General features: G+C 33.5%; 1 protein-coding gene across 3 annotated transcripts; it reads right to left on the bottom strand.

The window, feature by feature from the left end:
- Window positions 1-867: 867 nt before the first annotated feature.
- LOC144840974 (uncharacterized) lies at window positions 868-26,133 on the bottom strand. Of its 3 annotated transcripts, XR_013611980.1 has the most exons (23): window positions 25,310-25,454; window positions 22,858-22,983; window positions 22,534-22,775; window positions 21,934-22,118; window positions 21,414-21,547; window positions 20,882-21,038; window positions 19,811-19,928; window positions 18,729-18,878; window positions 18,478-18,518; window positions 17,890-18,008; window positions 16,840-17,104; window positions 16,479-16,605; window positions 15,175-15,330; window positions 14,885-14,925; window positions 14,369-14,493; window positions 13,694-13,967; window positions 13,413-13,597; window positions 12,642-13,036; window positions 11,982-12,081; window positions 10,787-11,696; window positions 10,385-10,432; window positions 9,714-9,824; window positions 8,438-8,576 (listed from the first exon to the last, which is right to left on the bottom strand). XR_013611980.1 is itself a non-coding variant. In XM_078697085.1 (21 exons), the coding sequence occupies exons 2-21, from the start codon at window positions 22,963-22,965 to the stop codon at window positions 914-916; spliced, it is 3,078 nt and encodes a 1,025-aa protein (XP_078553211.1). In that variant the 5' UTR covers window positions 22,966-22,983; window positions 25,998-26,133; the 3' UTR covers window positions 868-913. The 3 variants fall into 3 exon arrangements, 2 of the variants coding, with proteins under 2 accessions (XP_078553211.1, XP_078553212.1); XM_078697085.1 differs by lacking the exons at window positions 8,438-8,576; window positions 9,714-9,824; window positions 10,385-10,432; ... (3 more) ...; window positions 13,413-13,597; window positions 25,310-25,454 and adding exons at window positions 868-1,063; window positions 1,319-1,418; window positions 1,781-2,184; ... (1 more) ...; window positions 4,587-4,759; window positions 25,998-26,133 and having other exon boundaries at window positions 13,870-13,967; XM_078697086.1 differs by lacking the exons at window positions 11,982-12,081; window positions 12,642-13,036; window positions 13,413-13,597; ... (14 more) ...; window positions 22,858-22,983; window positions 25,310-25,454 and adding exons at window positions 868-1,063; window positions 1,319-1,418; window positions 1,781-2,184; ... (7 more) ...; window positions 7,540-7,667; window positions 7,830-8,014 and having other exon boundaries at window positions 8,332-8,576; window positions 10,787-11,488.
- Window positions 26,134-26,646: the final 513 nt, after the last annotated feature.

Here is a 26,646-nt window from a genome sequence, read left to right as displayed (position 1 = left end):
TCCTGTAAATGTTGGCCAAACTTTTGCAGTACCATATAAATGTGGGTATTCCGCATAATTTGAGACTAAAATAAAGTATCAATGTCTACCGGTTAAGAGATATGGATACCATTTAAAAGCAAGGTCATAGGTCAATGGTCCTACTTTCGGTTAGTTTCTCCGAAAAACCATCATAATACAAACATACATATTCTGAGTACATTGGTACAAAAAAAACAACGTGATCTTGTATATAGACATAGGCCTACTTGGGATTATAGAAAAACCATTAACAAATATATACCTCACGTGTGCAGGGGAACCCCCATTTCCTACAAGACTAACACTAGTAGCACAATAAAAATAATAGTAAAAATATCAAGAACCGTCGATATATTAGAATGTCATTAACATGTTTTATTTAATTTTGTTAATTATTGTTTACCATTTTTTCGTCTCAACATCTTTAAACGCAGAAGAAATGCTGTATTTGTTTTCCCGGTTTTACTGAAATATCATATTTTACTGTTTGTTATTCATAGTTAAATACAGCTTATAAGAGTGTAATAAAAAAGAAAACCGATTGAAATTAACTAAATTGCTCAAAAGCCAGAGCTTCCAGGGAATTAATAAATGTCACAATCAAAATCTTCGTAACCTCAATTTCGATTTCCCCTGCTCTCATTATACACTATAAACTATTTACGTCTTCATTCATAATGAACAAGCAGCGAATTCTAGGTCCAAACATTTGTGTCGTCGGTCGTAGGTCGCCGCAAATCGTGTTAATCCATCATCATTTTCATTGCATATGTGAATTCAGAACAAACAAAAAATAACATTTATACTTTGCAAAACATTTATTTTAGCAAACAGAAGTTACATCGGTTATAGGTTATTTAGCAAAATTGATCCTTTGGATTTGATTCATATGTTACATTCTAAATGTCATAAAGGTATCGATTTCCTCTTCAAACGTGCTGATACTTCGCCGACGTCTGGAGCAGTTACCACGCTTGATCTCAGCACAACGTGAACTACTTGCTCCAGGTTTGCACGATACCATCTTACATTTCAAAAATACCTAGAAAAAAACAAATGTTGTATGAATAAATAGCAAATCTCAACAGTCTCGAATAATACAGTATTAGTAATAGAAAATATCAATGTGATAGTATCTTTTTGTTATGTAATATAATGACATGATATCTCTCCACCAACATCCCACTACCCCACACTCTCTCTTGGATTATAGGTTAGTTGGAATATAAAGTGTTTGATGATAGGTCAGTTTTGATAACAGTAAATGTCATCACTATTTTTAAACAAAGACTCTTACCTCGTTAGTTAAGCCATATTGCAGGAATCCAAATGATTTAATAGAGAAGCGGTGATCCAAGCCAGAAGAAATAAAACTGACGGATGAGTCTACACCACACCTAAATAATCAAGAAAGAAGATCATTACTTTAATTATAGAATAATGTGTTCTTATGCACTGTTGAAAATCATAGACTTGTCCTGTGTCTTTTTGTAGCCTAATTCATTACAAAAAAATATGAAAATTGTTCACCAGAATTCCACAATGAGACACGCAGGGGAAGTTCACGTGAAGAAAATTACATGCCAGAGATGTCCAAATAATTATCAAGTCAAACGAAATCAAAATCTTCTTTCTTGTATTACAATTATAATACAATTAATATTCACTTCGACAAAAAAATATATAATACATAATAAGCTAAATGAGTAAAAAATATGAAGACAATTGTAGTAAAAGTATATAAACATAAACATCTTACCCGTTTTCAATGAATGTGTATTTCTTGTCATTTTCTGTGCATGTTCCGAATTTAGCCATTGCTTTGCAGCTTTCAATGGCAACGTCCTTCGAAGATGTGCTCTGCGCAGAAAAGTACAAGGTTTCTTTGAGTTCAACTGATGCAGTTCCAGTGATGTCTCTGTTGTAACTTGAGTCTTCATACATCTTAAGATAAGTCTTAAACTCTCCAGTTGCTTTGTATTTTTCGGGTTTTACTGCTGCCACTGGTTTGAAGAATACGTCATTAACCTTAAGTCCTCTCATTTCACAAATAATTTGCATCTCAACCTTATGCTTTGCTCGGGTTACTGGTGCACCTGGGAAGATTGGTTTAGGGTCGTCTCTCATTGTGTTGTAGAATTTAGTTTTCGATTTTGATGAACGCTTGAAAAAAAAAAAAAAAGAATATACAGACATGTTTTAAATACATGTATTCCTAATAACATAACTTATACATGTATATAGATAAAACTATAACTATAGGCAGAGTTAAGTTCAATTGACGTCGATTTCCAAAAAAAGGAAGCTAAGTAAATTATTTATTACGCAGTGGCCAATAAAAGACTGTAAGCGTAACATATTACAGCATTTTGATTGAAAACAAAATATATTGAAATTAAACGTGTATTTCACCAATAAATGCATTAAAAGTTGACGCATTCCAATGAGTTTTAGTCCTCTATTATTGTTGCTCTTTTGGTGCTCCATAGAAACAGAAATATTGAACATCTATATATTATTATCTATATATTAATGCTACTAAATATTTTTTATTTTACGTATCTCCTCCAAAACCACTGAACGGTACGTGCTCACATTTGGCACACTGATGTTTATTGATGGACCGCACACGATAGGCTATGTCACTTTCCTGAATTCTAAGGATAAACACTAAAAAAGGCAAAAAATAGTCTCAGCGACCGTGTTACGTCACTGTATAAACTACGCAACCTCCTCTTTGTGTACCGCCATGGCCGGATCTACAAATACCATGCCTGGCCGCCAAAACACCACTCTTTAGTCAACCGTATCGAATGATCACGTCGTTAAAGTTAATTACACCTATTGTTTGAACAGAATGACTTTTGTAAATCACGGTATGGATCAGTGAGTAAATCGCCGTGACCATTGATATCAATGTTTAGTACGTTCGAGTTCGAATCCGCGACATGCTTAAATCTAAAAATCAAAACTAGACCTCAATCTAATAATCTAATTACAAAACTAGCAAAAGGGATACGAAACTTGACACACAAAAAGCAAAAATATAATAAACCATGAAATAAAAAAAAATGTAAATGAACAAAAAAAAAGTTTAAAAAAAACAAACCACAAATGGATATATTATTAACGAAAAATTCTGACAAACAAAATATCACAACGAAAAATACACTTGAAATATAGTTTGATATTTTTCGTTAGTGTCCGCGCGCATCATCTTATTTCAACATCATGCATTTTTTGTGTTGATTTCAAGTCCATAAGAGGCTGTGGTTTTATTATGCCAATACTTCACATCTCAATTTTATAAATAAATTCATTTCATATTGTTATTATTGAAATGTTTTCAACTGCCAACTGATTATCAGAGTTCATTCTGCATCTCCCTCTCATGTACATGCACGTTGTTACTTTCTGATTCGCACCCTAGATTCGCACAGCACAATTTTTCTTCCATTTCAAGTCCCATATCCAGTATTGTTTTCATTTTGTAGCTTGGTGTATAACAAAATCCATGGCTTTTTATGAGGGAAGAGTGCGCTTATTGTATACTTACTCATCCCATGGGAATTAGTATATAACCATATTAAAGCCGACAAAGACCGTGCGGAGCACGGGTTACTGCTAGTTGAATATTAATATGCGAAATTCGCAAATAGTTTGCGAGAAACACGTCTATAAAATCATTAATTTAAGGATTTATTTGTTAATTTTCATATGAATCTTCATAAAAGTAATAACCCAAATTTGGAGTCAAAATGCAAGGCAGGGAACTAGGGCCGCCTAGGCCTAATAGTACGTACGTGGACAACAATGAAAATCGTTCGTACTACCTAGCCTACTAAAACAGGAATATTGTATGATTACACCAATTATTATTATATATTATTATCGATTGCATTATTTTATACATAGGCCTGGCACTTTGTCAACACTCCTCATATGGAAGATACAGGCAACTCAGATTTTAATATAGCCTACTAAGCTTTTGTGACGTGACCATATCAATTTTCCTGAAATTCAATAGGCATGTTCTATACGAATATATCTTTTTACACCGACAAATTCAGAATAACTTCAAAATTGTAGGCGCTATCGTGCTAACAAACAAACAAAGCAAATACTATTTCGCCAAGTAAAAATCAGCATAATTTTTACCTTGATGATGGTTCCGCACTCATCATAACCAAACTTCACCTGGTAGTCATCACCATTGTCCTCAATTCTGCATCTTGTGTCGTGAAGGTGAAGCTCACTTGCTGGAATGTTATTCACGTACGTTTTAGGAATGCGGACATTTATGTATGATTCTCCGCATTCTACTTCTGGCTCTGGTGCCTTAGCTATACAAAATGAGAAATATAACATTAAATAATAAAGGATAGGGGCCTAATACATTTTCAGATTTAGGCCTATATTTGGAAATATTATACCTACGTACAATATAACAAGATCCTTTGGATTTTATTGCATAGTTTGTTAGAAGTAGTTTATACAACCGTTTATAAAACTTTTAGTATTAAAGTATATGTATGTAAATTACAAGTGAGTGTAGGCCTACTTACCGATTTGAAAGCCATATATCAGTTCATCATTGACAGCCGTGGTACTGAAGCCACATGGAGTTGTCCAGACTCTCTCACTAAAACCTGCCTCAACTTTTACAATATAATGTTTGCCTCCTTCTAGACCAGTAGGTGCAGGGTATTGGACAATCGTTGGATCACTTTTTGGGAACCTTACTACATCTTCAACAGCATTATACTTGGTAATTATATTCTTTTTCGAGTCTAAGATTTTGATGTGTGAATTGTTTGTTGGACGTTGAACCTATAAGTAAAATAATATATTGGCATGTCTTATTCGTCTGGCCGAGATTTTGCTATTTTATACCGCCATGCCCGCTATATATTATGGCGTTTCGTGATCTCATTACAACGAGTACAACGTAACAACATCAAATGAAATTAATTTGTACTTTATTCACAAGAACGATGGCCTGTTACATGTAGTATTCACCGATCCATCAATACTGAACAATGGGTACCCAGTTTGCTATGCATTGAACCTACGTCATGTCATAGTAAAGAATGTCGCCGTAACAATACGTCAGATTTAACTGTGATTACTGTAGGCTATACTTACGGGTCCATCAAATGTAATTGTCCAAAGTTCCTCTGTTCCCTCGTACACGGAGTTGGCCACTGGGGTTGATTGGTTATATAGAATTACAGGTGGAGCTTGTGTATTTTCTATATTATTGAAACGACCATCGGCTAAACCAATAACAATGTAAAAAACAGCGATAATAAACCATAAACGAGTTTTTGTTTACATATTTCAGATATCTTCATGGTAAAATGTCAAATACCCTAAAAGACGAAATATATTTTGTTATACATTCTTACAGTATATACAAAATGGGTTAAGGCTCTCAGTTAGAGACGCAGTCAAATATTGTCAAAATACGCCAAAAGGGTAACGGTGCGCTGCCATTTACAGTACAAACACAAGATGCTCTACAAAAAGTATTGAATTAGGTATTTGGGAGTGAAATTGAACATGTCGTGAAAATATACCTAATAGCGTTTGAAACCAGTACCCATGGATCAATAGAAAAGGATCCAAACCCCCAAGTTACAACTCTACTAAATAAATCAATAAAGAAAACATTGGAACAACCAGCTGATGGAATGGTAGTATCATCTGATCTCCTAAGTGAGCGAGTTGGTTGATCAGATTTAATAATTAAGATTACTCAGATAATAAATGATAAAATGGTAAACACGTAACATAAAACACAAATAATAATGTGAACTTACCTGATACAATCAAACTTCCAGACATAGGATCATTTTGAACACTGCAAGTCAATTAAAGTAATTATATATAGAACAAATGTTTAAGATTAAACTACATAATATAGACCTACACTAATTGATTGATTTGATGCATATGCGTTTTGACCTTATTATGCCACTTACCCATTATTATCAGTAGCTGTGAAACTGAACACATAGGTACCTTCTTTTTTTGGTTTGAAGGAAAGTTTGGCTTTGACAACCTTCTGGCCTGGTTCTGAACCATTAACGTATGTCATTTTCATTCCACTTGGATAACTGCCTTGGATTTCAGTTATACTGAAATTAAATTAAGATCAACATTATTGAGGCGTATGCAAATTTCAGAGTTATTCCAAGACCACGATGTCCAAATGGAGTGGAAAAACTTGCACAGACAATAAACCCACTGGGAATTACCACTTAAAACAACAAAACCTTTTGACCTAACTTCTAGATCAGTAAAAGTCTTCCATTGAATACCTAAATTTAAGTTTCAATATTAACCTCCATTTGAGCTGGGTTTTTTTTCGTTCTTCATTCCTAAATTGTTTATATCTACCAAGATATCTTATATTCTCAATGTTGTCAAAGTACTATCACTTTGAGTGGCTTGGTAGTTATGTTGTTTGGCTACCAATCCAATTCAAGTCCTGTCAAATGTCATTTTTTTAATGACAATTTACAACCCCACTCCCAGAGAGTTGTAATAAGACTTTGTTTATGAAGAGCATATTGTATTATGTTTGACTTGTGAATGGGATTGCCACTTTTAAGAAGGATAGTGAATGAATTTTCTTATGGATATCTTGCAATTTGCCTAAATATATAAAAACAAAACAAAACTTGTTGCCTGAAATCTCTGCTAATCTTTCTGGCTATTTTACTTTATCGTTTTGATAAAAAATTACATACGTTGATGCATCTGAGCTCTCTTCTATTTTAGCAGTAACGAAACTGTTCCAAGTTTGTCCAGGAGCAATTATGCTACAATTTTCTAGATCAATCTTTGGTCCTACACATGGTCCGGCTAGTAAAGAAATGTAATTTTATAATAATACATTTTTATATTATAAATTATATAATAAGCCTACATAATGAACGCGTTGACCAATCACAATTTAGATTATCTCTATGACGTCATGATTGGTCAAATTCGTTGCGACGCACTTACGTCCTTGTGTTTTGTCCAACATGGGACACTACTGTAGCTTTTCTATTCCATAACATTTTATAGACTGTTCAATTGTAGACACTGACATATTTTTGCATGAGCTCTTTAAAAAAAAAAGAGATTCAAATTCAGAGACAGTGTTTGAGATTTTCCTTCGGATGACACAACCATCAGGTCAGGAGTGTATAGTCAGTGAAACCGTAACCCAACTAAATTTAACTTACGTGCAGTTACGTCAAGAAGAAATTGGAATGGAACTGTGCTCTTAGCTTTACTGAAAGTTTTATCTGGAAAATCTTCGATCATAACGGAAGCACCATACCATCCTTGCAAATCACCTTCTCCGGTAATAAACTCGATCTTGCAATCTTCCTAAAATAAGTAAACAATTTAATTTCAACGTCATGTTTACATTCTATACTTAAAGCTTACTGCTAAACGTTTTTGATTGGTTTAACTTTTCCAAAAATTTTCGAACGCAACAATCTCCAAAACCATACATACCTGATAAATTTTTGTCAATGATGTTGCTTGTCCACATACACGATTCACATCGCTACTATCTCGACCCTCTGGGCATTCGTCGTTATTTGCCCATCGACATTTTGTCGGGTCTCCGTCTATATCAATGGCTGAAAGATTAAGATGATGAAATTAATGTGTTGAAATATTAAGCATAACCGTTATCTTGTTCTAAAAGACACGTTTATATTCAAACGAGAGGACAAATTGTTCCTTTTTTTTGTAAGTCATATCATTGTTTCTACTAGAGGCAATACCACTATAACACTTACGGTTAAGGTCGATAAGTCTCTTGCAACCATGTCTGACTCTATACACTGGTAAACCGGCTGTAACTCTTGGAGAGTCGTTTTTTATTGAAGTGTCAACTTTAGTTAAAAGTGACCAACACTTTCCCTCACCGTAATTTTGAAGCCCAATCCAACTACTGGCGGTACACATGCCAGTTGTCTTAAATCTAAAAAAAAACAAAAAACAAAAGTATATTTAATTATTTTGCATCAAAGTCAGTACTATATTATATAATAATATCAACATGTTTAGAAAGTCTTCTCAACGTACTTAATGTATGTACACTAGGACAAACATCTGATCATTTACTCAACTCCTTATAGAAAAGATAATGCACAGTATGTAATTGCAATTATCTATGTCAACTTGAATATTTCTTCGTACAGCTCCCGTAACGAAAATAATGAAGTTTCTATTTCCAACAAGATTGTGTAGATGTAAACTAAAACATCAAGTCAAGTTGATAAAAATAAAAGTACTTACGCCATAATGAATTCTTTACGGTCTGCCGTATAATCAACGTATCCATCTAGAAGACTCCACCCCATCTCTTGTGAAATGGAAGTACATTCAAGTTTTAGTGGGGTTAAGATGGTCTGGTTGGTACCACAATCGATACATGTTAAAGCAAGAAGTTTTTCGGCAACCAGGTTGTCACCAACTTTGTTGCAATAGTATTCGTGGTAACTTTTATCTAACTGGAAAGATAGACGCCAGAAAATACGTACCTATTGAAAACAAATTCACAGCATGTCAGGAATTATTAGAGGAAACAATAATAATAATTTTGGACGCAACGACATAGGCGTGTCGCAAGTAAATTGACCAATCACAACGTGATGGAGCATCCGAATTGTCGATTGTGATTGGTTAAATAACATGCGTTGATACTACTATATTAATATTTATAAAACATAAGGAAATGCATATTTTACGCCAACAGAAATAACATAGAACTAAGATTATAAATGATAACGATATCGATTGTTTAAATCATACATACAGTTAAAGATGTATTGTCCCCCTGAAAAATAGTTTTTACAATTTTTTTTGTTGAATATGGAATTTTAATGTCACACAATAGTTATCCACTTTGACCAAAAATCGGATCTAAAAAAATTGTATTTACCTAAAAAACTGTAATTTAAAGCAAAAAATGGTCAAATTGGCTGCCAGCCAATGGATTGTTGAATTTAACCATTTATATGTTATCTTATTAAGTGAAAACATTTCTTTTTTAATGCGGAAGTGATTAACTTTATTAAAACTAGAAAATAACCTATTCAAAGTCTGATTTAATTAATCTTCATTTTTCATGTTTTTGGGGGACAATACATCTTTAACTTTTTTATAGATTCGTGTTTCATTCATTCATTCATTCAATAGTATGTAGGTCAATGGCTGAAATACAATAATAATTGTAAAATAAAATAAAAAAATAGATAATAATACATATAGTTATTACATTTTTTTATCCTTTGTGGTTCACCACCACCTTTATTTATTCAATGTTTCATTACATAATTTTTAAACTTTTTAACAATTTAAGTAGTAATAACAGCAAAATATTTAGTTCTCTTTTTATGCGAAAAGGCAAATCTTACCAGGTTATTGATTACTTTTTTTCTTTTCGTTATTCATTAGTAAAATAAACTTTTTATTTTGTGATTGATTAAAATAATAAGGCTTTAGAAAGGAGTGTCTAATTTATTGTGATGTATATATCATGCGGATTTGATTGAGGAATTGGGGAACTTAAACTTAATTTAACTCACATTTATTGTCCATATAATGGGCAATGGATATACAATAAAACTACTACACAAATTAGGCCTGTTCTCGAGTTTGAAAGGAAATCAAGGTACCTTAGCTTTTCCGAGTCTTTCATAGTAAAAAGTACCACCACGGTAGTGAGTAGCGCACACCTCAGCTACCATCAACGCCATCGAAAAGAGAACCAAACTTCTCATGATTGCCTGTCAAAAGAAACCAATAAACTCTTGTTATGCTTACCAAGAATGAACCAGGAGAATGCGATGAATTCTACCTTAAATCCGAGACTTCAATTCAATTGAATTAATGTCTCATCCTAAATAGTTATTAGTACAGTCAGTCCGAATTGGAAATTCTGATGTACTGTATGCAACATTCAAAATACTCGTGGCTTTGATTTGATCAGGGAAGAGTTAAATTACAATTTTAAGAATTGATATTTAATTTCAATCATCCCTGATTTAATTGATTTTCACTCAATATAATACAATACACAGTAAAAATGAAATTAAGAGCATTTAAAAGTACTTAAAATGATTTTCATTTCATAATATAATTATTATACGGTACATTAGTACAATTCCTTTTTTATTGAATCTACTTTATGTAAAACATCTTATTAAATAAAAGCCATATAAATGCAATGATAGTCCATGAAAGTCAATAGTTAAAAGGGACTTATTTCCAATGAGGTCCTTTTGAAAATATAACAGAATTAAAACAGAAGACAAACAAAACCATAGAAATTGAAGGAACAACTTACTGATTTGTCGAAACCGTTACCTCCTGTACCTCACAAACTCTGCAACTGCTGTAGGTGAAATACATAGGTTCTTTATAAACAGTTTATACATTGGTCCATAGGTCATTTAATTCGGTCACGTAATTGGACAGGTACTTAAAAGTACAATCAATTTATCAATTATGTTCCGCTTCATATACTTGGGAGGCCTAAATCGATTTTACAGAACAAAGTATTTATTAAATAAAATATTGAAAATAACTAAAAGTCAAATTACTTTGGAGGTTAATATGGAATAATTATTATTTTAGCTATATGCATGGGTAGAGGTCACAGAGTTGAGGTAATGTTATTCCACGTTGTACAATAGCCCTAGCTTTACAATTAAACTGAGTGGCTAAAAAGTAGATAAGTCTAATTTACTTTCAAGTCGCTTGATTTTGTTCATCAATCAGTTGACCGACTCTGACTGAAGACAATAATGATGACGTTAACGTGTCGTTGGCTCATACAAACTTCAGCCACCACCATATTCCTGAATATGTTCCATCTCGTCACCTTCGCTCCTCTGTCAAATCATACTATCCGTTTTCGCATTAAGACCCAGGTGGACGCACCTTTCCATTTGTCGCATCCTCTCTTTGGAATGAAGTCCTACCATTCACTCGCTCTTTGATTCATTTAAGATAAATTTAAAAACTCTTATTTAGCAAATTTCAGGATACAATATTTTTTTTAATTGGTGCAATATAAATTTATTATTATATTATAGTTAATAACCATAGTAACGTTAATGGTAAGGCTATAGTCGCGACTTTTATCGATCGAGCATCTAAGTAGCTGATCAGCATTACGTCATCACTGCCTCACTGCCAATGACTTAAACAATATAATCATCATTTTCCATCAACATAATTTTACTTGTCACCATTACCACAATTGATCATAATATTCAAAGTTATAATCATTTCAAATTTTCATCATTCTAATCATTTCACATGTTCGTGGTCATCGTCATTTCATTTCTCATATTCATTACTTTAACCCTGTAATGCAGGTGTTAGGATTGATAGGCCTATTAGAAAAATAACAAAACAATTCCATCGAACATATTTATTCATCAAAAGTACATGTATTGTAGTATGATCCCATTCTCAATGCTGTATCTCCACACACTACAATAAGCCTACGGCATTATAAAATTCATAAATGTATCACTTTCTTCTTCAAATGAAGCGTCTCTTTGACGTCTGGAACAGCTACCACTTTTCAGGTCAGCACAACGGGAATTACTTCCGGGTTTACATGACACAATCTTACACTTCACAAACACCTAAAAAGTAAAAATAGATTACTAAAACTTTTAAAAATAGTATCAGCGAATTGTGAATACTAATTCCTCCAATATAAATGTCATATTCTTGATCTATTAAGAACACATTGTATTAATTTTTATACATTATGTAACCTATGAATAAACAACAAATCAAACGAAACAAACCTGAGCTATAGTCTAGGCCTACTATTAATTATAAAAGTGCACAAATAAAATGTGTGAAAGCAGTCGAAAGTGGACACTAACTGGTTTGTATAGTACAGTATAGTGACATACATTTACCTCGTTAGATATGCCATATTGCAGGAATCCAAAAGATTGAATAGTGAAGCGATGATCCAAACCAGACGAACTAAGAATGACGGATGAATCAACGGCACAACTAAAGAAAATGACGTAGTGGGTTTACTCATATAGACCTACAAATGGTTCATTTACTGTATAATATGCCTACATTAGCATTTAAAAAGAGAAAAGAATATCGTGGAAATTTCTTACTTTTTTTTTAACCCTACACCAGTTTTTTTAAACATTCTGTAACATAGTTTAACCCTACACCATTATTATAGTAAAGGGTTAAATTATGCAAAAAAAATGTTTTTTAAAAAAATGGTGCATACTCGATTAAAAAATTATACAGTCTGATGTACGATTTGCTTACAATCTATACAAAGTGACATCACAAAGCTTGTGTACCTGTACCTGTACTGTGAACCGGGATGCTATTTAGAGCTATATGCTAATTTCCCAAGCTGGACCAATAATGCGCTGAGGTGGAAAATCCAATGGTTTTTAAATGTTTGGATCTCTCCTTGCAGATGTTTAATATTTAAGTACATTTACGTATTAGTTCAGTATGCACTTGGATAATGATTTTCTTAATTATCGTTGTGTGCATACCATGTTTAGTCAAAAACTGCGAATGTAAAACTCTATACTTACCCATTTTCAATAAATGTGTATTTCTTATCGTTCTCTGTACACGTTCCAAACTTAGCCATAGCTCTACAACTTTCGATGGCAACTTCTTTAGAAGTACTATGGTGGGCAGCGAAGTACAACTGCTCGTTTAGCTCGACTGATGCAGTTCCATTAATTTCTATGTTGTAACTTGAGTCTTCATACATCTTAAGATAAGTCTTAAACTTTCCAGACGCTTGATATTTTTCAGGATTAGTGGATGCAGCTGCTTGGAAAAAGACCTCACCAACTCCTTTCATCTTACAAATTATCTGTATGTCAACCTTGTGCTTTTCTCTGGTTATTGGTGCACCTGATACGATTGGTTTCGGGTCGTCTCGGATTGTGTTGTAGAAATTAGTTGTTGATAATAAATGCTACAACGAACAAAATACACAGTAAATAACTAATTATCCAAGCAAAGTGATTCCACTTTTAAAATTTGAATTTTTCTCTGAGCGGTCAAAGAGGTTAGTGATATATTATTTTATCATGGTAACATTCTTGTTAATTCATTGTGGTTCGTAATCGATAGTAAATTGAGCCGATAATTTTGCGTTGAAATCAGTTCTTAAAAGTGGGATAACTATTTTAAAACGAAAGGGAGAGAAGGATACAAATGAAATGAAACAATCGGATTCAGTTTAATTGAAACGAAGTGTTCACAACATTGTTTCGAAGATTGGAAGCCAATACAGAAGATGGTGGTAGCCACATGAAAATGAAGAAAATCTATGATCCCAAATGTCATACCTCAATATTAGTTCCGCACTCATCATAGGCAAATTTAATCTGATAGTACATTGGGTCACCATTGTCTTTAATTCTGCATCTTGTGTCGTGAAGATGAAGCTCACTTGCTGGAATGTTATTCACGTACGTTTTAGGGATGCGGACTTTTATGTAGGAATCACCGCATTCTACTTCTGGTCTGTTTGCTAAAGAAATTTAGAAACGGGCTATTCTTTTTTTGGATTGCTTTTTACAATCAGTATAAAATATAAAAGAAAATAAAAGAAAAACGCATAACTTACAGATTTGAAAGGTATATCTTGCACCTTCATTAACAGCCTTGGCACTGCGGCCACATGGCGTTGAGAGGATTCGGGCAACAAATCCTGTGTCAACATTTACCAAATATGTTTTTTTGCCTCCTTGTATCCTCGTTGGTGCAAGGTATTGAACAATTGTTGGATCATTATCTGGGAACCTTACTACGTCATTATCAAGAGCATTATACTTGGCTATTACTTCGGCAGTATTCATGTCGTGGATCTTAATGTATGATTTCCATCCTGAACTTGTAATCTTCAATTACAATATAAATAATATATTTATATATATATATATATTTAATAATACTACTGGTTAAATGATTAAACTGGTACAAATAAATCAACCATTTGTCACCTAATTAAACAAGGAATATAAATATGTTCATTAGTATGACAATACCTTAATTTAATTTAATAATGTTCCAAAGAAATTAGGCTATCTTCAAATTTGCTACATTAGGCCTAGACATATTATGCTTTCAAATCTGGAACAACTACGATACGAAAATATACTTTATATATATATTTCCAGCATGCAATATTATAAAATTTCCAGGAGGAAGTTAAAATCTTTGAATACGCATTTATTATTGTCTTAATGTTTAAATAATGCACACATCTGTTGTCAAGACAACACCTAAAAATGCAACTTACGTTTGAATCAAATTTGATTGTCCAAAATGTCTCCCTTCCCTCGTATGAAGAGTTGCGAGCAGGGGTTGACTGATCTGGTAGAAGAACAGGGCTTTTTAAATCAGTATTCATGGGAATACCACCCGCTATAATACCAGTAACAAGAGAACAACATTAGAAAATTGTTTAAAAAAAATCGATTTTAGGGTAGAACTCGGTTATGTTAGTACTTGTAATCCATTGTCATTTTTATTTTTACCTGGCATTTCGGAGGCCATGTGATTCGTTGCGAGCGTTATTACGTCTTTGTGCGTTGCGTCATACACTATTATAGCACAGCGTAGCGCTACGCTATAATGTAGAACTATTTAATAGCATAATTAAAATAACTTTCATCATGCAGTAAAACTATTACTGAACCACAAATTGCAAGGATAAGCTTAGAACGTTACGATGAACGTCATTAACCAATCAAATGACAAGGATAAACCCATGTGTTATAAACTATATAAGATATGACTATTGTAGAAAACCTACCAGATACAATCAAATATCCTGACTTTTGATTACTTTGAATACTGTAAATTAATTGAGTTAACTCGGTTAAACACGTTAATAAATCTCACTCTTTTGCCTGGTTAAACATTGAAATATTAACACAAATTATTTCACACAAAAAAAATTAATTAGCAATGACATGCGTACTGGGTTATGATGTGTTTTTGTTTTCCGTACAGCAGTTGCTCTAGTTGCACAAGAGTGTAGTTATGTATGCTGACTTTATGATCTTTATAATCAATGAACCTCATATGATATGACATACAAACCCATTATCATCAGTAGCTGTAAAACTGAACACATAGGTGCCTTCTTTTTCAGACTTGAAGGACAGTTTAGATTTGACAACTCCTTTGCCTGGTTCTAAATCTTTAACGTATGACATTTTCATTCCACTTGGGTAACTGCCTTGGATTTCAGTTATACTGAAAATAAATTAGAAGAAAAATACAAAATTAAAAAAAATTAAGTATAAAATTGGATTCTACATTATTCTTGATTTTCTTTCATTTTGTTTTTGTTGTCAACACAGTAAAATGGAAATACAAATTAAAGCGTTGTTTTCTTCTCAGGGTTTTAATTTGTTTATACAGTGTGAAGAAAGAAGACCACCTTATCCACAACCTCTTTCACTTGTAAAATGTTTTGATATTTCTTCATTAATATCAACTGATAAAACAAAATGTTCAATAAAATACTGCTGCCACTGTTCTATATTCACCAGAACACTATGAATGTATGTGATACAGTATAGCCCTTAATCACTAAGTAATAATGTCACACAAACTCACATTGTGATGATTCGCTAGTTGTTTACAGTGAACCCCCTTAACCGACTGCGAACCCCCATCGCCGACATGCCCAATACCCTCACCTCATCTCTGAAAATCCTCCAAATACGTGCCCCACAGTACAAAAGGTTATACGTAAATTGAAAAAAATCGTTAACTCGTTCGCGAATAACTCTAATTAACTTCTTCCCTGTATAAGCGTACGTCGAGCGATACGTGTCAGTAAATTTCAAAGAGTACCAAATAAATTGCCGATTTTCACCAGAAAAATAAATACGCATTTTTGGTCCCTGGATATAACATGATATTGTCGCGAATACCGACCGCACTAACAGCGAGCTGGGCCATGAACTATTCGTACAAAGTACACTGCCAGACAACCGCGTACCTATAGATTGTTTATATCACTGGCAGTCAGCATGCGTAAAGTATATAGCCTTCTTCCGACGTACATCAAAAAATGGAACGCTGCGGTAACCTACAGTATTTATGTTTGGCTATGAAGTATAGTGTATCCTCATAGAGCATTATAGTGCCAATTAGAGGTGCCATTTATCATGAATTTGATGTGCGAGAGTACCATTTCCGGCCATCTAAGGGTGTTATTTAACAAAATTGCCTCCACCATGCGGGAAGGTGGGGGGGGGGGGGGTGGTAGGCAGTGACCCAAATGCTTAGTGTCCGAACCCCCACCTCGACAAGTCCTGGCTACGGCCCTGGTCACTGTAAGCGTTTAACCAAACCTGATGTGATTATCTAATCTTGTAAAAGAAATGCATTACCCTGACGCATTCGAACCAGTTTGTAGGTTAATTGAGGCAATTACAAAACTGTTCCAAGTTTCTCCAGGTGCTATTACACTGCATTCTTCTAATTCGATTTTCGGTCTTTTATCTTCTTCAAATGGGCCTAGTGAAGAAAAAGGGTGATACGTCAGTGTCACGTGCATATCACCCAACCGCAACGTACACAAGCAGCAATTGGTGTATCACTAAAAATGTACATGCCATATTTCTTTTCTTTCTTATTGGTGGAAACATTAACAACTACATTTCAAAGTCTTTATGGCAGCATGTTGGCAATTAATCTTGTTGATGATATAAATTACATATAATATAGTAAGCTACTTTAGTAAATACTTACGAATACTAAAGAAGTATACCATTGTTGATGAGCAGCTTGTTGCTATTAAACAATCTATTGAGAATGTTTGGACTGAAAAATCTTTTTCTATATATATCATATACGTTTTTCCAACTTCCAAGTCTTTTGGCGCTTTATACCGAGCTTTCATAGGATCGTCTGCTGGAAATTCTACCTCATTCGGATTCGCAGCATCATAGCTGGCGTACACTCTATTTTTACCATCCATTACCATAATATATGAAGAACTGTCTGGTCTTGTAATCTGAATAATATTAAAATGGACCTCAAATGGATTTTCGACTTTTAGAATGATGTTTTTGGGGCTATTAGGTGTTATTAGAAGGTACATTCTTACAAAATGGGTAAGCCCCATTTGAAAAACCCAACAATTGACGTCACTTTGCGAATATCCTATATCTCCCTGTTACAATTTGCAGTTTTTTGCACAACATATTATATAAACATATTATAAAAATGACAATTTAAAATCTCGAAATTTTTTTTTTTTCTGGTAATAGCGACTTTAGCCTGGTAGCGTTTTCCGGGATAAGCCTACAGAACCGTGTGCAGCAGGGATGCGTAATCATATTTTTCCGTTCCTGTATTTTATGTATCGTTCGTAAGTAATACTTTTAAAATGTTTTTTTATAAGCGCAATGATTAAGTTAAATGAGGACCATCTGTATTTTCAACGTTTATACATTAACATTTACGTTCATACCAACAAAAAGGGAGGCACCAGTGGTGGCAAAAGGGAAGAGTCGCCGACACATCATGAATATTCATGTGTAGTTTATGCTTTAACCTAATAGAAAAAACATTCCGCCGGAATTTGCCCATTTTTCGGGAAAGAAATCAAATAATAAATGTATTGCTTACATTTTCAGTACGACTAACGAAAATTTATAGGCAAAGTTAAAGGGTACTGACACATGTATGCGGGTCCTATCTGCATATTAAAGCACACAAATCCTGGCGCCACTACACTGCCATGGTCCAATGGGTTTTTATTTACTTTTATTTATTTAAACAGTCAGGCAGCCTTACCGGTCCATCAAACATAATATACCAGTGTTCTACAGTCTCATTCAGTTGGCTATTGGTAGCTGGGTAAGATTCAGTAGGTAAAATCTGCGGGGTTGGTGGTGGTAGTACGGCTTCATCATCTAAGAAAAAAGTTTTTAAAAAGTTAAATCGTGTCCAACTACACTATTTAGCTTTGATGCGTTGATGTGTGGATTGCACACACTAATTTAGTACCGTGATATAGGATTATGAGAATAACAAACCAAGGGACGTAAAATTAAATTAATCTATTTATTTGATTCATGGTTTAAAAGAAGAGCATAAGATATGACGCATAAGATATTAACATATCACTTAAACTCCTGTAGAGTTAAAAAGTATTTTTTAAAACTATATTTCATATTCATTGACTAGCATATTTTAGCTGTTTATGGTTCTGCATTAGCATTATCGACTTCTCATACTTTATTTCGCCTACTGTTGAGTAAGTAGGCTAGAAAAGTCGAGAATCGAATTCACAGCAAAAAAGAGTAAAATAATGCTAGTCCAGAGCTATCTTTTAGAAATACAGTGCCAAATAATTGTCATAGTAAAAATCGAATTCCTGACCTTTAACTATAACTTTTCCAGAGACAGACTTTCCTTGCAACCTTTAGAAAAAAAAAATCTGGTATTTAGCTAATCTAGTTATCTATTATGTACTGTATATTGTATACTATACCGATAACTGAAGATATAAAAAAAATAGTTGCATGTTGCATAATTTGAAAATGTATGATGTAAATGTGGATTGGAGCTACATGATTAACTTCCTACAGTATTTGTATGCAGGTGCAACCTAATATTGAAGTTACTCATACCCAAAATCATCAGTAGCAGTTATAGTGTATTCATATATTCCAAGTTTCCTGGTTTGAAATGAGATAGTACTCTGAACAAATCTACCTGGCGGAGGAATATCCTCAGTGTATGACATGCCTTTTGGTAAAATATACGTCATCTCTTCAACTCTATACAAATCAACAACAAATAATACTGCATTCAATCATAACAATTATCATAGAACTATCCAAGAAGCATTTTCTTCAGATATACCCTATGATGTTTTAATCTTGTTTCTCAAATAAAACAGACTGACTGAACCCAAAGACATAAGCGCAACTCAAGTAATTTAAACAAGAAATATTTCTTACAAAAAACGCTGCTCGCTTATTGACGTAACAGTTTTAAAGATATATTGTCCCTCTGAAAAATATTTTTTATTTCGAATTTGTTTTTGAATGTGTCATTTTATTGTCACATAATAGTTATTTTACCTGAAAAATGTAATTTAAAGCAAAAAATACTTAAATTGTCTGTTAGACAATGGTTTTGAGTTATAATTAAACGTTTCTTTTCTCTTTTTATATGTGAATAAATATTATTTTTTTGTTACAGAAGTGAATAACTTTGATATGAAACACAGACTCAATTTCTGTCACTTTAGTACAAACATGGAACTATAATTATAGTTCCATGGTACAAACAAAAACTTTCATGGACTGTTTTGATTTACAGTATTATATAATATCATGGGACTCATAAATACCAGAAATGCTTTGGGATTTGTCATTCAACCGTTAGACTCTTTTCCCAGACGTTTTTTGGATCTAGCAGCTGTGACCTATAAATTATAGTGGAGTTTCCATTTTCGCAAAAATGTCAGTCTCTCAGTACTAAAACTGCTGCTTGCTTTATATCGGATTACGTCATCTCTTGTGACGTAGCGGGCTAGAGCAGCAGCGTGAAAAAACATTGTCGGTTGTCAACTTTTACGTTGCGTTTAACGTTGTTGCGTTGCGCCCAAATGTGAACCAAGATTTATATTTTGGTCGTAAATTTAAAATACTTGTTATAACTATTTATTGAATCTTTATCGTGTCATAAAAATCAATCAACACACCGATTTCCATCAGACACTTCTGATAGATACGCAGAAACAGTATTCTTCCATTGTTCACCTGGCTCAATAATGGAACATTTCTCCAGTAACCCCACTGTCGGTCCACTGCAACTTCCGGCTAAACATAATTGCATAAACTGTGAACACTGTTTCATATTTAGCAGAAATATAAATAAATAAATAAATAGTCTTTGAGACTTCTAAAATATGAACCAATATAAAACAGGTTGATCTCTGTGTGTTGTGTGTTTTTTGTCCTATTTATGTTCTGCCGTACCACGCCTAGTGTTAAATGTAAATGTGGTGGAATAACCTACGACTTGCAGCCTAATCGGACTGCGCACAGGTGTGGCGAACAAATAACAAAACTTTCTTTTTCCCTAATGTAAGGGTCCCTTCGTGTCGAGTGTTGCCACCAAACGGCGCCCGTTCTTCTGTTCATATTGAGTCACTATCCAATTGAATTCGAACATTACCATGAAAGCCTCAGTTGTCTAATGGCTAGAACATCTGCATATCAAACTCGGTTGGGGCGAGACTATTCCTTATCCTCATATTTCTATCGTTCCAAATTAATTAATTTTCAGTATAATTTTCAGTATATCAACGGTTTAGAATTTATTATGTGATGTTTATATTTAACTGACTCTGTTCGATTGCTTTTTGAATTTTTTGCTGTTTTTTGTTTTGGATTTTTTTTATATATATGTTATTTATAATTTAGTTTTTGCACATATTTTTGTTAATGTACCGAAATAAATAAATAAAATATTACTATATAGATGCCTTAATATGTAGATTTAACGTATTCAATTCAAATGACGAATTCTTATAGTTAGCCTACCTAAACATGTTGTCTTAGACACTTCTACAACATGAATGTGCAACAGTTCGTAACACATTACTATCCTATATTGTGTGCAACCATCATTGTTTGAAAGACATTCTTTCTATAATAAACAACATTTCAACTCTCTCAAATTCGAACAATATTTTATCAATCTTAATTCAGTCAACTCTCCCACATTATTTCATCAGCCGTTTTGGGAGAGTTAACTGTACAATACTAACGTTCAGTAACTTGAATAAGAAACTGGTACGGTACTGTACTCTTAGGTGTTGTTGAGCCCTTGTCGAAATCTTCTATCATGACAGATACTCCATAGTAATTGCCCTCAGTGTGACGAACGTACACTCCCTCTGTTTGGAATTTTACGAAGCACTTATTCTAAAATGAAATAAAAATACTTAAAAGATATGCAGTGATTGAATCTCATGCATGGGCGAAAAGTTTGGGGAAATAATGCCCAATATAGAATAGAAATAGTGACATGATGGTTAATCGTCTGTTAGTGTGCATTGCCCCCAAAAACGTAAAAAGTGAAGATAAAAATAATAGTTGTTTAATCCAAAATGAATAAATATTATGTGACATTCAAATGGCATATTCAAAATAACCATTTTTTTAAAATAGTGGGACAATCTATATATTTATATTTTATTAAATCTGTGGTATTTTTACAATCCGTTACTAATTTAGAAGCACAAAGTACACAAAAAAACTACGCACGCGGAATTAATTTAGAGAAGTTAGCAGGCCTACCTCATACATGATTGCATTGATTGGATATTTACTTGGGTTATCACAGACACGGGGTTTGTTAGCATCACCTGGGCATTCCTGTTTATTTGAATCAGCCCAGCGACATCTGACTACATCACCGTCGGGATCACTTGCTGAACAAGAAACACAAAATGTAACATTACATGATCTGTAGTATGCCTACGATAAGATATATACAACGTAAACATTTGATGTATGAAATTCATTGGTATAACTTTATTAATCGTCGTATTATTCTCCTGTATATTTCAACAAGTTTTAAATATAAATGGCATCATTTTAATTGTTGATATTGGTTGGAAGTAGGCATACCTCTACCAGAGTGAGATGATTATAAATTCCAAAGAGTGGTACCGGTATCAAATAAAATATCGGAAGTACCCATCATCTAACAATTGAATTGGTGAGCACACGTATTTTCTACGTACTGAAGTAAATAGAACCGGTCAAACAAACAAATTAAAAAAACAAATAGCGTGGCTTTATAATTTGTGTTTACCTTTTAAGTCAATGAACAGTTCACATCCTTGTCGTATACGATAGAGTGGTAGTCCAGCCGTTACGCGGGGAGAGTTATTATCAATAGATAGGTCCACATGACTCAGTAAGTTCCAACATCTTCCAGAACTGAAGTTTTGCAGATATAGCCAACTACTGTCTGTACATGGTCCTTCGGTTTCGTAGCTGAAAAAAAAAAGGCATTACTTCTCCATTTATTACATACTGCATACTAACATTATATTTCACAATATTATCACTAGAACACAACACAAGGGTGTAGACCTAAGTAGACCTATGTGACCATTTGGTAACCACTTCTTTTTCGGCAATTCATGCTACCAGACTATATCATCGATGTTGGGGCAGCGAGACGTTCTGTAATCGCAAAAGCTAGTTCAATCTATGGTGTTTAGTTGGCAAGCTTTCCATGCCACTTTAGGCCCATTGTGCCACACAATATTTCAATAACACGTGCTACCATTCGATTTACTGACCCAAAAATTCCAACTATTATTCCTATTAAAAAATGTATTGTTCCGTTGTAGTATAATGTATAAGTATATTTACAAAAATTTAATCAACATATCTATAAGCTTACCTCATTGTGAATTTACCACTTTTCACCTCATACGTATAGGAACCTTCAAAGAGATTCCAATCATTTTCTAAGCTGGTTGCAATGCAGGTTAATGGAAGTCGATGTATAATCTCTTTATCGTAATCCGAACAGGTCTTGCATTTTAACATGTTCATCTGTTCAGTCAGAATCCTGGATCCTACGGATTCACATTGGTAACTCCCTTCACTTCTTTTAAACGATAAACGCCAGAAAATTTTAATCTGAATTGAAAAAGGTTAAAAGTAGCGCATCAAACAATTTAAGGTTGAGTTTTCGTTTAAATAAATATTTATTGAGGCCTACCTTCCGGTTGTTTATTTTCTCCCAGCGGAATGTTCCTCCGCGGTAATGACGTGCTTGCATCGTTTGGAAAAGTGCGCATACTAACAGCAGTAAACCCACCAATTGCATTTTGAATCAATGTACAGCCTACAATACATATAAACAAAACATGAATAAACATCAATAGCATTTTTAAAACAAATTATACTAATGCTGTTTAAAATGTATTCAAATTAGAGACGCAACGATGTATACCAACATCAGATTCTATGCAATGTTATTAGGCCGCCGCCATTCGTATTGCATTGGCCATTGCAATATCAAGATTCAAGATTCAATTTATTGTCATATAATATTATTATACAACAAATGAAAAATATACATTATATAAGAGTCTCTAAAACCGTTGGTTTTAACATTGCATTGCCGAATTCTACCAGATCTATTAAAAATTACAATACTACTTAGTGGATGAGTCACATCTTTAATTATCCATTCTAATTTATTAAGAGCCGTTTTCTTTAGTTTTCTTAGCATTTATAATAAGAAGATTGTCGGAGCTCGCTCCCCCTCTAGGAAGTGTAGACGATGATTCTCGGAATGATAATGACTCGGGTAAAGTGGCTTTAGAAGGATGTTTTCCTTGTACGTTTTCTGTCGGTTACCATTATTGAAAATGCTTGACATTCGTAAAACTAAACTTACTTTGTTTCACAGTGTCTTAGATGATTAATAACATTTTAAAGTATAGTGTTTATTGTTTTATAAATTGAGTTGAAAATCTACCGGAAAATCAGAAGTTTTGTTGTAAAACTCTTTATAATATCTTGCTAAGATAGAAATATGGAACAATATCTTAATAGTGAAAACTAATGTTATCAAATTTACATTTCGCGGTACATCTGAGATAGATCTGGTAGGTATGCAAGGCAGAGATTTGTCTCGAAGTTTTTCCATTGTGAATTTCTCGAGGCAAGAATCATGTGTCTGATTGACTTACTGATAATCTACATTACCGAAAACAACACTTTTGTGTCTACATAATAAAAGGTATTTTATGTTTATTTTACCTATTGAACTGTTGAATGTAGGATCGACCAGCTACTACTTTACTTAATTAAATTATTTTATAATGATATTGAATAGTTCATTTTATTTTATTTCAGTATTTCTTACATCCTCATGGAGGATCATCATGGAGGATATTTTTGTCTCAGATACTAAGGTAAAGGTAAACCCCATAGACATCACCACACACACAGCAGTGCAATAACATTTAACTATATGGTAATGAATAAGTGTATTATTCTTTATTTTCCACATAGTATTTTAAAATTAGTTTGCTTTAAATAATTATCAAGTTATGAATTATAATTAATATTATAGCAAATATCGTATATACAACTTTATAGTAATAAAAGTCCAGTACACACATATAACATTTAGAATGTTGAATCAGCTTTAAAACTCTTTCAAAAAAACTTATCTATGGTATAGGCCTAAAACAGTAAAATATCGCCCTTACACCTGATATGAAAGGTTAGTGTTTCCAAAAGTTTCGAACTTCTCTCTTTCTGGCTGATTATTTTATCGTTTTTATTTAGAATGTTGCTTATATTTATCATCTCCAATGAGAGAGAAAACCAGCCGGCCACTGATATACCCACATTGTCCGATCCTTATTTTTAGTAATGATCGTGTTGGATTTATACATGTACTGTAAATAAATGTAGGGACCTTCCAATAAATAGTATGTACAATATTAATGTAACTACGGAAGCGTATTGCTGCCAACCAAGTCGGACATTATCTCATAATGTATCATTAATTAGCTTAACATGTCCAATGCTTTTGTTTAAACCATGGATAGTTCAGATAATTCTCCACAGTCAAAAGCATCCATTTTTAGAAGACTGGAAATTGACATACTAATTTAAAGACGATAGAAGACACGAGATTTTGTTTTCGGATCATCTAGTCCCAGTAAATCACACCTCGATAGTGAGTATAGGTACTCTTCAAATGCAACATCATCGTCAATAGAACCCCATGATAGGCCTACTGTCAAAAATGCCACGAAACCATTTTCACATATGCACGATCTGTTTGGCACAATACCGTATTTTCAACATTTTAATCAATGAGCCATCTTCCAAATATCAAATTAAACTCTATATTTACGGTGGTAAAAAGACAATATTTTGCAGTTTTGTTTTAAAATGTGCACAACCAGAACCGGGATGTACAGTTACAACCTGTTTGACCTACTCTGGATTAATTGTGTTATGTAACAAGAACGTAGCACGACGGTATAGGCATACTACTGGTAGGCCAGGTGTCAGGTGTTATCTAACGCTATGCTAATAACACTGATCACAATTTCACAAAAGTGTAGGCCTAAGTACACCACGTATCTTCAAAGTTAGTATTTAGCACCACAGCAAGCGTGATGAACCCTAATATTAATACTTACGATATCAACGTAACCTCTTAACAAATAATCTCAATGAGTTGTTGAGTTGAAATGATATTGTATATTAGGTGGTTGTGATTCTACAGTATTTATGATCGTTGGTTACACCAAGGGGTGAAGGTAAAACGGCTTATTATGCCAACATTTTTATTTAAACAAATCACAACACTCCATGCCCTCGGCCAGGCCCGGAAAACTCATCATAAATGAAAATATATTTCCTGTTCACTAATAAAAGTAAAGTTCGTTGGCTATATCCAGATGTTATTTTGAATACAAGGCCTATTTAACATTTATGCATTAGTTCTCATTTTTCAGCGTCAGGCATGTTTATGAAAGTGCTGAGATTCTTTACGGGTTTCCCTTTTTGTTTTATGTTTTAAAGTCCCTTAGAAAATTAAACGAATAATTAATAGATGCTTGATTCCAACGATCTATAAAAAGACCAATTTTTTTAATCGAACCTTGAGAAAACATATAATAATTTACACAAGGCAGCCAAGTAAAGTTGCAACACGATTTGTTCCGATTTTAATCAATTAACAGAAAATATACTTTAGTTCAATCCTTCTCAGATACTTGGACCTTCCTCAATGACTATAGGATCTACCAAGTTTAGTATTCTTGTAACTACCTATATAATTCGAGGACTTTCGGGCAAAATAATAGCACAATGATGTAATTTTACCTTCCTGTTGTTTATTTTCTCCCAATAGAATGTTCCTCCGCGGTAATGGAGTGCTTGCGTCGTCTGAGAAAGTGCACATAGTAACACCAATAAACCCACCAATCGCATAGTGAATCAAGCTTTAGGCCTATAGTATCTAAAACATGAATCAAAATACTGTATTCCACCAGAGATAGAAACACAATTTGTGTTGACATCAATGTTTTTTATTTTGTTTAAGTCCAGTACATGTGTAGTAGACATTCTATGCATTATTTAATATTATCCCTAAGTAGCCATATATCATACAACGACAGATAAACAATGGAGTGCTCGCGTCCATAAGATACCTTTTCCACGTCCTACCATTTGACATCCCATTATTAAATTATTATTAATAATTCAATTCAAGTTATTCAGGATTTCAAAAAACATACAATAACACATGCACCCATACATGCTAGACACGAGGACTCCTACAGCGAACTCAATCGATTTCGATGGGACGTCCCAGCCTGCAGTGACACACTTTTACACATTTTAAATAACTAAAATAAATTGGTTAAGACCAAACATTGGTTAGTTTATTAAGTCCCAGATCCGAGATAATCTAATGAACGTACTGTTAAAGAAATCATTAGTTCTAGCTCTTTGTTGTATTAATTTTAGG

This window comes from Antedon bifida, chromosome 4 (assembly GCF_963402885.1).
Source record: "Antedon bifida chromosome 4, ecAntBifi1.1, whole genome shotgun sequence".
Taxonomy (NCBI): domain Eukaryota; kingdom Metazoa; phylum Echinodermata; class Crinoidea; order Comatulida; family Antedonidae; genus Antedon; species Antedon bifida.
This window is presented reverse-complemented; position numbering and strand designations above follow the sequence as displayed.

What these genes read in the sequence shown, in the direction of transcription:
- LOC144840974 (XM_078697085.1), bottom strand. Translation starts at nt 22,965, where the DNA reads ATGCAATTGGTGGGTTTACTGCTGTTAGTATGCGCACTTTTCCAAACG. An exon ending in ACTGCTACTGATGATTTTGG is followed by an intron (nt 18,519 to 18,728) that starts GTATGAGTAACT and finishes TTTTTTCTAAAG; the next exon opens with GTTGCAAGGAAAGTCTGTCT. An exon ending in ACAGCTACTGATGATAATGG is followed by an intron (nt 14,926 to 15,174) that starts GTTTGTATGTCA and finishes ATTAATTTACAG; the next exon opens with TATTCAAAGTAATCAAAAGT.